This window comes from Ovis aries, chromosome 15 (assembly GCF_016772045.2).
Source record: "Ovis aries strain OAR_USU_Benz2616 breed Rambouillet chromosome 15, ARS-UI_Ramb_v3.0, whole genome shotgun sequence".
Lineage (NCBI taxonomy): Eukaryota > Metazoa > Chordata > Mammalia > Artiodactyla > Bovidae > Ovis > Ovis aries.
The window spans coordinates 7,617,976-7,630,778 of record NC_056068.1 but is presented as its reverse complement, the minus strand read 5'-3'; the positions used below and the strand labels follow the sequence as shown (position 1 = coordinate 7,630,778).

At 37.9% G+C, this 12,803-nt stretch overlaps 1 protein-coding gene across 4 annotated transcripts in view; it reads right to left on the bottom strand.

Annotated features, from left to right (window-relative positions):
• The window catches only part of PGR (progesterone receptor), a 125,144-nt gene that overhangs the window by 23,518 nt on the left and 88,823 nt on the right, over nt 1-12,803 (bottom strand). For 3 of the 4 annotated variants that reach the window (XM_015100878.4, XM_027979146.3, XM_060399667.1), the window contains 2 exons: nt 5,595-5,739; nt 3,648-3,778 (listed from right to left, as the gene is read on the bottom strand). In XM_015100878.4, the coding sequence (XP_014956364.2) occupies nt 3,648-3,778; nt 5,595-5,739 (276 nt within the window). Of the gene's footprint in view, nt 1-3,647; nt 3,779-5,594; nt 5,740-12,803 lie in introns of those variants that run through there. The other variant, XM_060399666.1, reaches the window with a different exon arrangement.

Genomic DNA, 12,803 nt, shown 5'->3' with positions numbered 1-12,803 from the left:
ACTAACTGCAAAACATGTCAGAGGTTCAGTGATACAGATCAAGGTGCTTGCTTTTTGACTTTTCTTACTTCTGGCTTAGAAACCACTTTCTTATTCAGTCACGTCTGACTCTTTGAGACCATGTGAACTGTGGCCTGCCAGGCTCCTCTGTCCATGGGTTCTGCCAGGCAGGAATACTGGAGCGGGTTGCCATTTCCTCTTCCGGAGGATCTTCTTGACCCAAAGACAGAACCTTGCATCTTCTGTGTCTCCTGCACTGGCAGGCAGGTTCTTTACCACTGAACCACCCGGGAAGCCCTCCACTTTCTCAGGTACACTAAATTAGTTTCTGCTTGTTGGCTTGTGGAATTTTATTGCTACTGATATTTCTTTCATTTTATATATTTATTTTATTTTTTAAGAAATCCCATGACTAATAGTTTTATGTAGTTTAAAAGGAACAATGATTAAAGTGTGTATTCAACCTGCCATATTTTCCTGGATATCTGTATTTTAATTTTTAATGGCAAATGGGTGGTTTAAATTCTTAAGTCATTGAACTTTTCTTTTGCCAACTTTTCTATTGCATATATTTTTAAAAGGTATTCTTTGAGATTTCTCATTTTTATTCCTTTTAGCTTCTTTTTAACAAGCTAAAGTGTTTACAACTACGAGCCACTTATTTTAGGATACAGTTTGAGCTAAATATTCAAACTAAGTTTTCCTCAAACATAAAGCTTCTTTTCTCAACAATATTTATTTGTTCCATATGCAAAGATTTTCAGTGTTTCCATAGTAGGATATAAAGTTCTAGTATATATAGTCTGATTTGACTAAGAATTCAGAGTATGTATTTTCCACATTATTAATTATTCTAACCTTCTAATTCTCCCCCATCCCCATATTTTTGTAATATTTACCTATTTTTTAAGATTTAAAGATGAATTTCAATAGCTGTGCCAAGTGTCTCCTCAAAATCCCATTAAAATTTGTGTAGATTTTATTATACAAATTATTACATATAATAATAAATAATTTATATATGTGTATATATGTAGTACTATTAAGTACATGATTTTCTCTTTTCTTAAAGTTGCAAATGGCTGAAAACCTTGCCTTCCATGCTATGTGAGTGGAAGTCATGTGTATCTCCCTTCCTTTCCTTACAGCTGTCCTCCCTTAGCACTGCTCTAGTGATTATGGAGGCAGGTGTCAAGATGCCGCCTCCATCTGCCTGAACACCTAAGTGATAACAATGAGCCTCCTTGTAGATCTGCAGTGAAAATATAGTAAAAAGAATAAGTACTTAAGATTTTTGAAAGCTACTGAGGTTTAGGGCTTGTTTGGTTCCCTGCATAATGTAGCCTACCCATAAATACAGTATTATGTTAATGCTATCAACTAATTTGGGAGACCTAGAACCATCTATGATATATCTACTATTGAATTCATTACTATCAAGAAAAGAATTGACAGGAGTTAACTGCTGTATTATTAAAGTTCTTTCAGTTGACTCTGTTGGCCAGTCCCATATCAATTCCTTTGTCTACTTTGTGCTTTTTTTAATCAAATTGTGCTTGAAGGTCTTGTCCTCCAGATAGAGATTCCAAGGGTCGGGTAAAGGGCTATGGTTCCCTGCTACTGCTACTAAGTCACTTCAGTCGTTTCCGACTCTGTGCGACCCCATAGATGGCAGCCCACCAGGCTCCCCCGTCCCTGGGATTCTCCAGGCACACGGGTGGGTTGCCATTTCCTTCTCCAATGCATGAAAGTGAAAAGTGAAAGTGAAGTCACTCAGCCATGTCCAACTCTTAGCGACCCCATGCACTGCAGCCTACCAGGCTTCTCCGTCCATGGGATTTTCCAGGCAAGAGTACTGGAGTGGGGTGCCATTTCCTGTATTAATCTGTGTCCGGGCACAGACTTTATGAGGTAAACTGCCTTCTTAAGAGTTCAGCTTTTCCGCCTTTCCTCTTGATATGCTCCCCCGGCCCTATCATGTAAGATTCATGCCCCTAGAAGGAAATCCTTGCAGAAATCTTTTCTGAGAAAGACTCTTGTCTCACTTTCGATCTCAGGTCTTAGCTCTCTGTGGTTTCCTTTCAAATCACAATGTCTGAAAGAGGAACCAATTCAAATAGTCTACTTGTGTGTGGGAAGGGCACAGCAAAGGGTAAAAGGTGGAAGCAATTTAAAAAGTTTTCCACTTAGACCCTGGGAGATCCATGGAGGCAGAGGGACACATGTTCTTTGTGTGTGAGAATGAATGCATGGGCGTCTGCCCACTCTTATGGTGACCAGCGCTATTTCTTCCGGGTACACAGCTAGGGGGTTCCCGAGCTCTCCTGCAATTAGGGTGGACCATAGAACGTGGCATCCGGTCCCATCACTTCATGGGAAATAGATGGGGAAACAGTGGAAACAGTGTCAGATTTTATTTTTAGGGCTCCAAAATCACTGCAGATGGTGATTGCAGCCATGAAATTAAAAGACGCTTACTCCTTGGAAGAAAAGTTACGACCAACCTAGATAGCATATTCAAATGCAGAGACATTACTTTGCCGACTAAGGTCCGTCTAGTCAAGGCTATGGTTTTTCCTGTGGTCATGTATGGATGTGAGAGTTGGACTGTGAAGAAGGCTGAGTGCTGAAGAGTTGATGCTTTTGAACTGTGGTGTTGGAGAAGACTCTTCAGAGTCCCTTGGACTGCAAGGAGATCCAACCAGTCCATTCTGAAGGAGATCAGCCCTGGGATTTCTTTTGGAAGGAATGATGCTAAAGCTGAAACTCCGGTACTTTGGCCACCTCATGAGAAGAGTTGACTCATTGAAAAAGACTCTGATGCTGGGAGGGATTGGGGGCAGGAGGAGAAGGGGACGACAGAGGATGAGATAGCTGGATGGCATCACGGACTCAATGGACGTGAGTCTGAGTGAACTCCGGGAGTTGGTGATGGACAGGGAGGGCTGGCGTGCTGCAATTCATGGGGTCGCAAAGAGTCGGCCACGACTGAGTGAACTGAACTGAACTGAACTGATAGAATGTGGGTGGAAGATAGTTCCAGATCTACTCTTCAAACCTTCTCTTACTCAGTGTTCATCTTCTAGTCAGATAAAAGGGAAGACTCCAAGTTGATACAAAGGGTAGAGCCTCTGGATGAAAGAAGCCTGGGTTTTCTTGGCCAACCCACTGGACTGACTGTGAGTAGTCCATAAACTATTATATTATGCTATGGATTCTTGCAGTTATGTGTTATAACTGTTAGACTATCCTGACATAAAGTGAACAGTTACAAACGTGCGTTTATAGAGTAAATCCTTTGTAGGGTGGGGGTGAAGGGAAGAATAGTCTGTGTTTATGCAGTATTAATTAGTTTATAATACTTAATTGGATGAATATGAAAAAGTTATTTAATCATCTTTTACCCAAAAAAAGAATAGAAACTGGCTTACTTGATGGGCTATTTTAGTATTAGGTGATAGATAAAATCTGAGAAATATGAAATGACTTTATTATAGTCTATAGATGCTTCTCTTTTGCAGTTTCCAACTCATTAAGATTCATAACTCATCTATAATCATACAATAGTACTGTTGTTTGAGACTTCCTTAATGAATTAAAAATTAAAAAATCAAATCTCTTGCATTCAGTTACTTATACTCACTCACTTGTATTAAGAAGTAGCAATACTTTCATACAGAGGAACTCTTCTTGGCTGACTTGAAGCTTCACAAACTCCTGTGGGATCTGCCACATGGTTAGGCATAATGAATAGAATGATGACTCCTTCATCCGCTGTCTTGCACCACACACAACACACAAAAGAAAAATCAACAGTGGAAAAAAAATAAACACACACAAGGTCTTAGCTAGGTTAGGTAATTTATGAGTGATTATGAGTTTTAGTTATTACCTGATTTATTGAACATGACTTTTTATAAACAAACTCAATATTTGGAATTTTAAATGTCTTCTAAATTTACTCACACTAATGGATTTTGAGGTTAAAAATGTTTGAAGTTGGAAGTTTATTTTAAACACACATTAACTAAGATTAATGTTGCTGTTCACTTTTACTATCACATTTTAAAAACCTAACCCAAGAAAGGAGAGCAAAGTTGTAGCAGTTAAAAATGTGGGATGATTTGGGAGAATGGCACTGAAACATGTATAATATCATATAAGAAACAAAGCACCAGTCTAGGTTCGATGCAGGATACAGGGTGCTTGGGGCTGGTGCACTGGGATGACCCAGAGAGATGGTATGGGGAGGGAGGTGGGAGGGGGGTTCCGGATTGGGAGCACATGTATACCCGTGGTGGATTCATGTTGATGTATGGCAAAACCAATACAGTATTGTAAAGTAAAAATAATAAATAAATAAATAAAAATAAAAATGTGGTACTGAGAAACACTCAGAAAATATTTATTTACTGATTTCTTTCCTTGTGGATAAAATATATAAAATTTTGTGTGCAATCCAATGGGAGAGTGAATTCAATTCACAGAAATTGAATAGTGTAGAATACTTTGGTGCATTCAGTTAAGAATATTCGTGTAAAATGGCTACACTGTGAATGATTTTAGAGGAAATATATGGTGATATAGAAAAGAGAACATTAGCAGCATTAAATAATCGACTAGACAAACATGAATTCTGAATACTGAGGACATTTACTTAAGGCATTTTCTCAGCTATGTACTGTTTTGTAGTATCTGCACTAGTCAAAGAAGTGATCAGGAATGGTGGGAAAAAACAAGACAAAACTAGATTTGACTCATGAGAGATAAAATTAATCCCAACCACCACTTGGATTCTTTGGCAAATTACGAAGTCTTGTCTGCCTTAGTTCTCTGAACTGTGAAATAAAGGGTGCTGATTCCTTACAAATTTCAAAGGACTGTGGGATAAAATAGAATAACATATATGAAAGTTATCTGCAATCTCTAAAGTTTAGTAAAGTTTAGTAAGTTTAGTAAAGTTTAGTATAACGTCATTTTATATAATTCTGAGTCAACAGACTCAATTAGGACAGTACAAATACTTTCATGAAAAGATTCTATTCAGTTTAAAGTTATATGTAGAAAGTTAATTATAGTAATTCCAATATAATCAAGCAAATTGGATTCAATTTTATTATCTTTCAATGTTTTAAATAAATTACCAGTCTAATTTATCCTCTAGGAAGACAAATAATATTTTTACTTTTTGAAGGTAAGTCAATACTTTCAAGCAAAAATATTCCTCATTTACTTCATTATTTTCAATACTGCCAATGTAAAATTTTAACTTGATAAACTAAACATTTATTTGGTCTTTAAGAAGACCAAATGTATTTCTTGATACATTTCTGAAGTTTAAGAAATTTTTATTTGTGACAACTATTATATATTGAAATAAAAGAAAAAGCTCTAAATATCAAATCACTGATAATACATTTTTACTAATATTGTCAGTTCAAGTTATATTTTGAGGTAGTTCCGAGAAACATTTCAGGAAATTTTTACTATTTAGGACACTGGTGTATGATCATCTATTGAAATGTAGTTTTCAACATTATCCTACACATACACTTTTGATAATAATAACAAACAAAAGTCAAGTTACTACTTACTCATTTAGTATTAGATCAGGTGCAAAATATAGCATCTGTCCACTGACATGCTTATAAGATCTCCATCCTAGTCCAAATACCATTAAACTCATCCAAGAATACTGGATGAGAGTTATTTGGTCATCAATATGTAAGTTCCGAAAACCTACAAAACAAATTTTAAAATAGAATGATCACTGTGTCAAAAATCACTGTGTCAAAACCTGAAAAATAAACCTTTGAAAACAGATGTAAATAGGGTATGCTCCAATACCTTGGCCACCTGATGCAAAGAGCTGACTCGCTGGAAAAGACCCTGATGCTGGGAAAGATTGAGAGCAGGAGGAGAAGGGGGTGACAGAGGATGAGATGACTGGATGGCGTCATCGACTCAACAGACATGAGTTTGAGCAAAACTCTGGGAGATAGTGAAGGACAGGGAAGCGTGGTGTGCTACAGTCCATGGAGATGCAAAGGGTTGGACATGACTTAGCAACTGAACAACAACAAGGATAATGTTTTCAGTCAAAATATTTATATACAAAAAAAAATCAGGAAATAATAATAAAGTCAGAAAAAATTAAAAAGGATAAGAGATTGGAATTCATTGAAATTAGTCATTGTGATTTAGCATTTCTGGGAACTCGCTAATTAAATCAAACATGTATCATTCATTCATGCAACATTTATTTATGGAGAGTCAGTTATGGACCAGGCACTGTGTTAAAACGCTGGGTTACAAAGATGGGTTACAAAGACAAAACCCTTGCCCTAAAAAGAATCTTAAAAGATAGAGCAGGTAAGAAGGAATCCACCAGGCAGCAGAGAGAGTAGGAAAACTGCCCCAGACAGAGACAATGCCTGAGCAGAAGAAAGTCAGACTGCTGAGGAATCTCAATCGGTTTATTTCTAAAACCCCCGTTTTCAGTTTTGCTACGTCTAATTTTTCTTTAACAACTCTTAATTAAAGTTAGAGTGGATTCCACAGGTTTCTGATCACTGTTGCTTTCTGAAACTTAATCCAGTTTCATTTTAAACTCCCCTATGGCTTAAGAGCTTTAGAGTCTATATGTATATGGGTGTGTGTGTGGGTGTGTGTGTGTGTGGTGTGAGTGTCCTGGTCTTTCACACCTTCACAACCTCTCCCTTTTAGATCTTTCTCTGGTTTTGGTGGCAGAAGAAGAATGGCAGGAAAAGGGCAAATGCATTGTGACTTACATAGTTTTTTCCCATCTCTTTCCAATTCTCTTTTTGCCTGCTTGGGAAAAGATAACCAGTTCAGCACTGATAACGTAAAGGAGGGTAAGGCAAAGAGGTGTTTGGAGGTGTGGGCTGGTGTTGGATCATGGGTGGTCTTGCATGCCTACAAAACAGCAAGGGGAGTGATACAGCCTGATTTACACTATGCACGGCTCACTGGTAACCATGTAGAGGATGTGTTCAAAGGAAAAGGTCTGAAGTTAGGGAGAGAAATTGGGAGCTATTGCCAAAGGCCAGGAGAGAGATGATAAAAGCTAGAAATAAGTCAACAGGTAGGAGCAGAGAAGATAGAGCACATAGGAGAAAGTTTTAAAGAGTAAAATTAAAGAAATTGGCAACTGACTGTATACAGATTGGAAAAAGAGGAAGTCAAATAGATGTTTCAGTTTTTACTTGAATGGTGCGTGATGATGATAACAGCATTACTGAGACAAAATAAAGGAGAAAAAACAGGCGAAAGAGAAAATAGTAAGCTTTGGACCTGTTTGAGGGACCAATGGAAGGTCCGTTTGCATAGGAATTAGAGGTATGGGTATCGAGCAAAAGATATAAAACTCTAAATTATTTTGTACTTGAGTACTTGAAATAGTAAAAGTGGATATATTTCATTAAAGGTAAAAGAAAAAAATATTTTGGTAGGATCATCAACCATGTTCTATAAAGCTTTTTAAATAACATCTATTCCTTCTAAGACTGCTGAAGTCCACTTACAATGGACCTATTTCAAGAGTCAAACTTAATTCCTTAGATCTCAAGTGTAAAAGAACTTTATTTCCTGATTTAGTTAATTATCTCAAAGTAGACAGAAAAGGCTATCTTTCCTTCATGTACTTCCTGCTATCCCCATCTTCATATGAATAGCAGGAAGACTACTCTTTTCTTCCTGGAAATTCTTAGTCTCAGAGAGACCTAAAGCAACCTTAGCACATATTCATAATCAGCAGCGGAACCACAGCAGGTATTTGCCCCTTTAGAGGCGGCGGGACCTCCCTCTGACTCCTCTATGCGAATAGCTTAGCCTCTTTTTCCCTCTGTGCGAATAGCTTCCCATTGTTTGCAGTTTGGTCAACCAAACTACAAAAGCAAGTACCCTACGTTCCCACAAGGAAGCTGGCTAAGGCCTCTGGTTCCCTGGGCTTGTGATCTAAGTTTGATCCGTAGAATACCTACTATCTGGACTTTGAAGCAAAAAATAGTAAAACAAAGATCAAGATATGTTTAGGCTTTACTTATGATGGTGGTGGTGCCTAACGACAGTGGAATCCACTGGGGTCATTTGTGATGCTTGTCTTGGCCCTCCAGAGAGGCCTTGGTTTCTGTCTCCTCTTCAGACTTGTCCTATTCAGTGAATCCCTGACGTCTTTTCAGAAAACTATGTTTTTCTTTTTTGTTTGGTTTTTAATAGCAGGATGTTTTTTGGTTTTTAAAACTTAGTAGAGTTGGTGTTTATTGCTTACTTCCTGACTGACTCAGGTACAGAAAGACTCTCTAAAAATAACTAGCCAAGAAAAACTTGGCATGCAATTTTCATAATTCTCTCTTTATTTTCCTGTCATACATGCATCTTGAAGTTCATGTTCATATATTACCTGTTTTTTAAAAAAATTATGAGTCACTCAATACATCTAGTACAGAAATGCCACTTGTAAACTGCATACTTTACAGGCTTTAAAAAATGGGTAATTAAGTCTTCCATTAAGTTTAGGATCATTTGATAAGAGATAAATAATAAAGTTTCCTAACTCCTGAAAAGCAAGACTCCCTCAAGGGAGGCACATATAGACTTGGCTTATTTTGGGTATATTATAATATAAAAGGCAAATCTTGGTGAAATAAAATATAAAATTACCAATATTTATAGTAGAAAGTATATTCCTTCTATGTAACAGAATGAAAAAAAATCAGAAAAATAGCTTTATTTACTCCCCCGGTAAGTGAGATAAGTGTACAATGTTAAATTGACTTTAACACGCCTAGTACAGAAGTGCAATGTTTTTTAACCATTAACTGTAATATCATTCATTACTTTATCCTGAAACAAAGACGGGAACACTGAGATCAAATTCCCATTGATGATAATGATCAGGTAACCTCAGTACATTTGAGATGAGGATCAAAATGAAAACCTTCACACAGAGACGTGATGGATGACCTGTAATTGTGTTCAACAAGTAGTAAAGAAAAATGCTCTTTCCTTTTAAGTGACTTGACCTGATAATTTCTGTCACAAACTGTCCAAGCCTTAATGCCTAAAGCAAATTGAAAAGAAAGTATACAGTGACACCTGGCCTACATGACCTTCTAGGTTCTCCTGGCTTAATCCCAAAGATTTGATAAAACCTACCGGTTGTGCTCCTGTAAAAACTGTCATGTACTGAAACAGTTAATCTATAACAAGGGGAGAGCATCAACTATCTCAGCACCTTCCCGCACAAGCACAAAGGAGCTTCAGCACAGCAAGTGCAATCACTACCATGCGTTTGATGAACTTACGCATAAATGCGAACTTGATGTGTAAAGATTTAACATAGCACACTTCTTAAAAAGCTAAGGGACCTTCGACTCAATCTGGGGAGGCTTGGGGAAATCTTCCTAGGGCAAGCTGATTAGCATCCTGAAGACTAGTTAGGGACTAGCTAGGGGAAAATGTGGGAGAAGCGAAGGGCCACCAGGTAGGGAAAACAAAGTGGATGAAGAAAGGCTGGAAACTGAGCAAAGAGCTTTGTGGGAACCAAGACTCAGAGGTGCTTGAAGTGGGAGAGTGAGACAGAATGTAAATTCAGGAGCCAGAAGGACCTGAAATAATAAGGCTAAGAAGTTTGACGTTGTTCTGGAAAGGGACGGGAATAATATAACAGATGATAATTGCTTTTGAAAAGATGAGCCTAGTGGCAGAATTGAGGACTATCCGCGGGCAGTGTGAAACTGTGATAATAGTGTCAGTCGGGGGCTGTGACTGAAACCTAGGGGAAAATGATAAGGACTTAAAATAGCTCAAGGTAGTAGCAGTGTAAATAGCATGTATAATGAATCATACATATAATAAGCAGAGTGGACAGAGGTGAAGGAAAAAAGTGAGTGAAGGATTATAGCCAAGATTCTGTCTGCAGTGCCATTTCAAGATACAGAGAAAGGTCTTAGGCTTATGGAGTAGAAGGTCATGTTGGCTTGGAAGCTCATGTAGGTGGAAATGTGTAATAAGCACAAGAAATATATGGTCCAATACTTCTGTAGAGGATCTAGGTTGTCACCATGTAAGTAGGAATCATGAGAATATAATGGGAGCTGAAGACAAGGCCGTAAGTGAGCAAATCCAGCCCTGCAGACTGAGAAACTACTGGAATAGAAGATGGAACCAGGAAATGCCAAATTCATGGGAGAACAAGTCCACAAAAGAAACAGATGTGTAAATCGAGAGAAACATATCTGCCTGGAAGGGATGAATGCTACAGGAAGTTTCAGCAAGACATGGCTCCTTCGTCATGGTTTCAGAGGTATTCGAAACATGATAAGGGCTGCAAGTACTCATTTGATCTGACAAAAGATTTTGGTGACATTGGCAATAGTAGTTTCAGTGGAATAGAACATTAGAAAATCATTTTTTAATGTCTTCATGAAAATACTACCAAAGCCTGACTTTACTCCAAGAGGGCTAATCTCATTTCTTTTCCATCACTTTTTTTGGGAGAAGTAGTTTAATTTATTCATTTGATTTGGGGAGAGAGACAAAAATATTTTGTCATGCATGCAATGGCTATTACTGACTCAAAAGATATTTTGGCATGCTTCAAAGGCAAAAAAACAGGCAAAGGACTGTTCTAGTCTTCTGATACTGACGAATGCAAGTAGTCTCGCTGAGAAGTAAAATATGTTTACAAATGTCAAAGCATTGGACTGAATATTTTTTTCCAGCAAATAAATAGAAGAATCAAGGCAAAATTTATGCAAAGGAAATATTTCTCCTAAACCTCTCTCTCACATCAATTCTGCTACGATCTATTCTGCTATAATACACAGAATAAAGAATAAGGATGAAGTTGGACTGGGAATGAGTACTTAAACATTTAATATCCAGTCTACCCTGACTCAGCCCACAACGTACACCTCTAAATTTACTTTCTGCGATTCTCTCCAATATAATTTTCTCAGTGGTTTCTTCATTCTTGGATGATGAAACCCTCAGAATGCCAGTGGTGTTTGAGAAACCATAGGCATGTTGTAGTCTCTCAATCAGCAGCAGTTAACAATTTTAATTCCTATACTGTGGGGGGAAGGTATGATAACATTTTTATGTTACTAAGGGACCTTCACTCTTCTAGAACCATTCTTATCTGGTCTAATTCATTATTCACCAAACACACCTCATGATTCCCTTATTTTACACCATCAGCCACACTATTTCTTCTATCCAGAATGCTTTCTCTTCTTAACACAATTTATCAAAGTCTCATTTCTCCTTCATGGTGTACTTTAACTGATACCTTGTCTCTGAATCCTTCTCTTATCCCTAAAGACAAAAATGTTCTTCTGTCTCCATTTTTTTTTTATATCCGTACCTTTTATCACTTTCACATAGTACTACAGATGCTCTTTGAATAACACAGATTTCAACATGGGTCCACTCACCCAAGACTTTTTTCAGTCCTATAGTACAACATGATCCATGGTTGGTTGAATCTGTGGGTGGAGAACTGGTCTAATTTATTACCCACCAAACATACCTCTTGATTTCCTTATTTTACAGTATTAGCCTATTCAGAATGCTTTCTCTTACCTATATGTGGATTCTTGGCTGCTTGGACAGTCAGTGCCCCTAACTCCCTCGCTGTACTAGGGTCAATTGTATAGCTAGTATGGGGCTTCCCTGGTGGCTCAGATGGTAAAGAATCTTCCTGCAATGCAAGAAACCTGGGTTTGATCCCTGGGTCAGGAAGATCCCTTGGATAAGGGACTGCTACCCACCCCAGTATTCTTGCCTGGAGAATTCCATGGACAGAGGAGACTTGTGGGCTTAGCCCATGGGGTCGCAAAGAGTCATACACGACTGATTGACACCTTCACTTTTTGAGTATCTTTCCTTCCACTGTTTTGAATGTTCCTTAACAGAGGGAATACATCTTGCTCATTTTTTAAATTTTGCAAATATCATGCTACTTTAAGTTTCAAAAAGGAAAACATTACCCACTGAAGGTGGAGTTAAGTGTCAGCGTAAAATCATTCATATATAGATACAATATGTCAGAGACAATGTAACCTCAGAGTACACTTGTTAATGTACTGTCATGAGGCATATTTTGTGAGTCTCCATTAAATAGAAAAACAAAGGTATTTCTGAAATAGTATGGTAAAGATGCCAGATACGCTGTGATCACTGTGACCCGTCAAAGACAAAAGGAGCGCACAGACAAAGATGCAACAGGAGTCCCTGAGCAGGCGGCACAGGTCCTCTCGGGGGCTTGCAGACACGCGCCCTGTGGCTCTCATGTGTGCTGACACCTTGGTGATGATCATCAGCCTGCATCTGATCTTTTTCTTTCCCAGAGAAATGTTTAAAATTATCTTTTTTTTCTTTGCAAAGTTAAAGGGCATTGGTTTATTTGGATAAACATATATACCCAAGGAATTTTAGGTCTTGAACAAAAACTTATTACATACGGTGTTTTCACTTCAAATCCCTACAGGTCTACTATTCAAACGAGCCTAACCAGACAATGCAGGATATTGTGAATAAGTGCTGTCTCTGTTTAGTTTAGGGCTATGATTCCTTTTCCTGGAGTTTCGGGGCAGGTTTCTCTTCTCTGATGCCTCAGAAGGCCTGAAATCTTATCTTAAGCTGACTCCCAAAATACGCTTTCTGTTTGTGAAAGAACTAACTGCCTGATCTACTGACATGTTTTCTGAGCAATATCTTTTTTTTTCCCCACTTTAAATAAGTAAACTATCAATAAGCTTCATTTAACTAAGTCCATC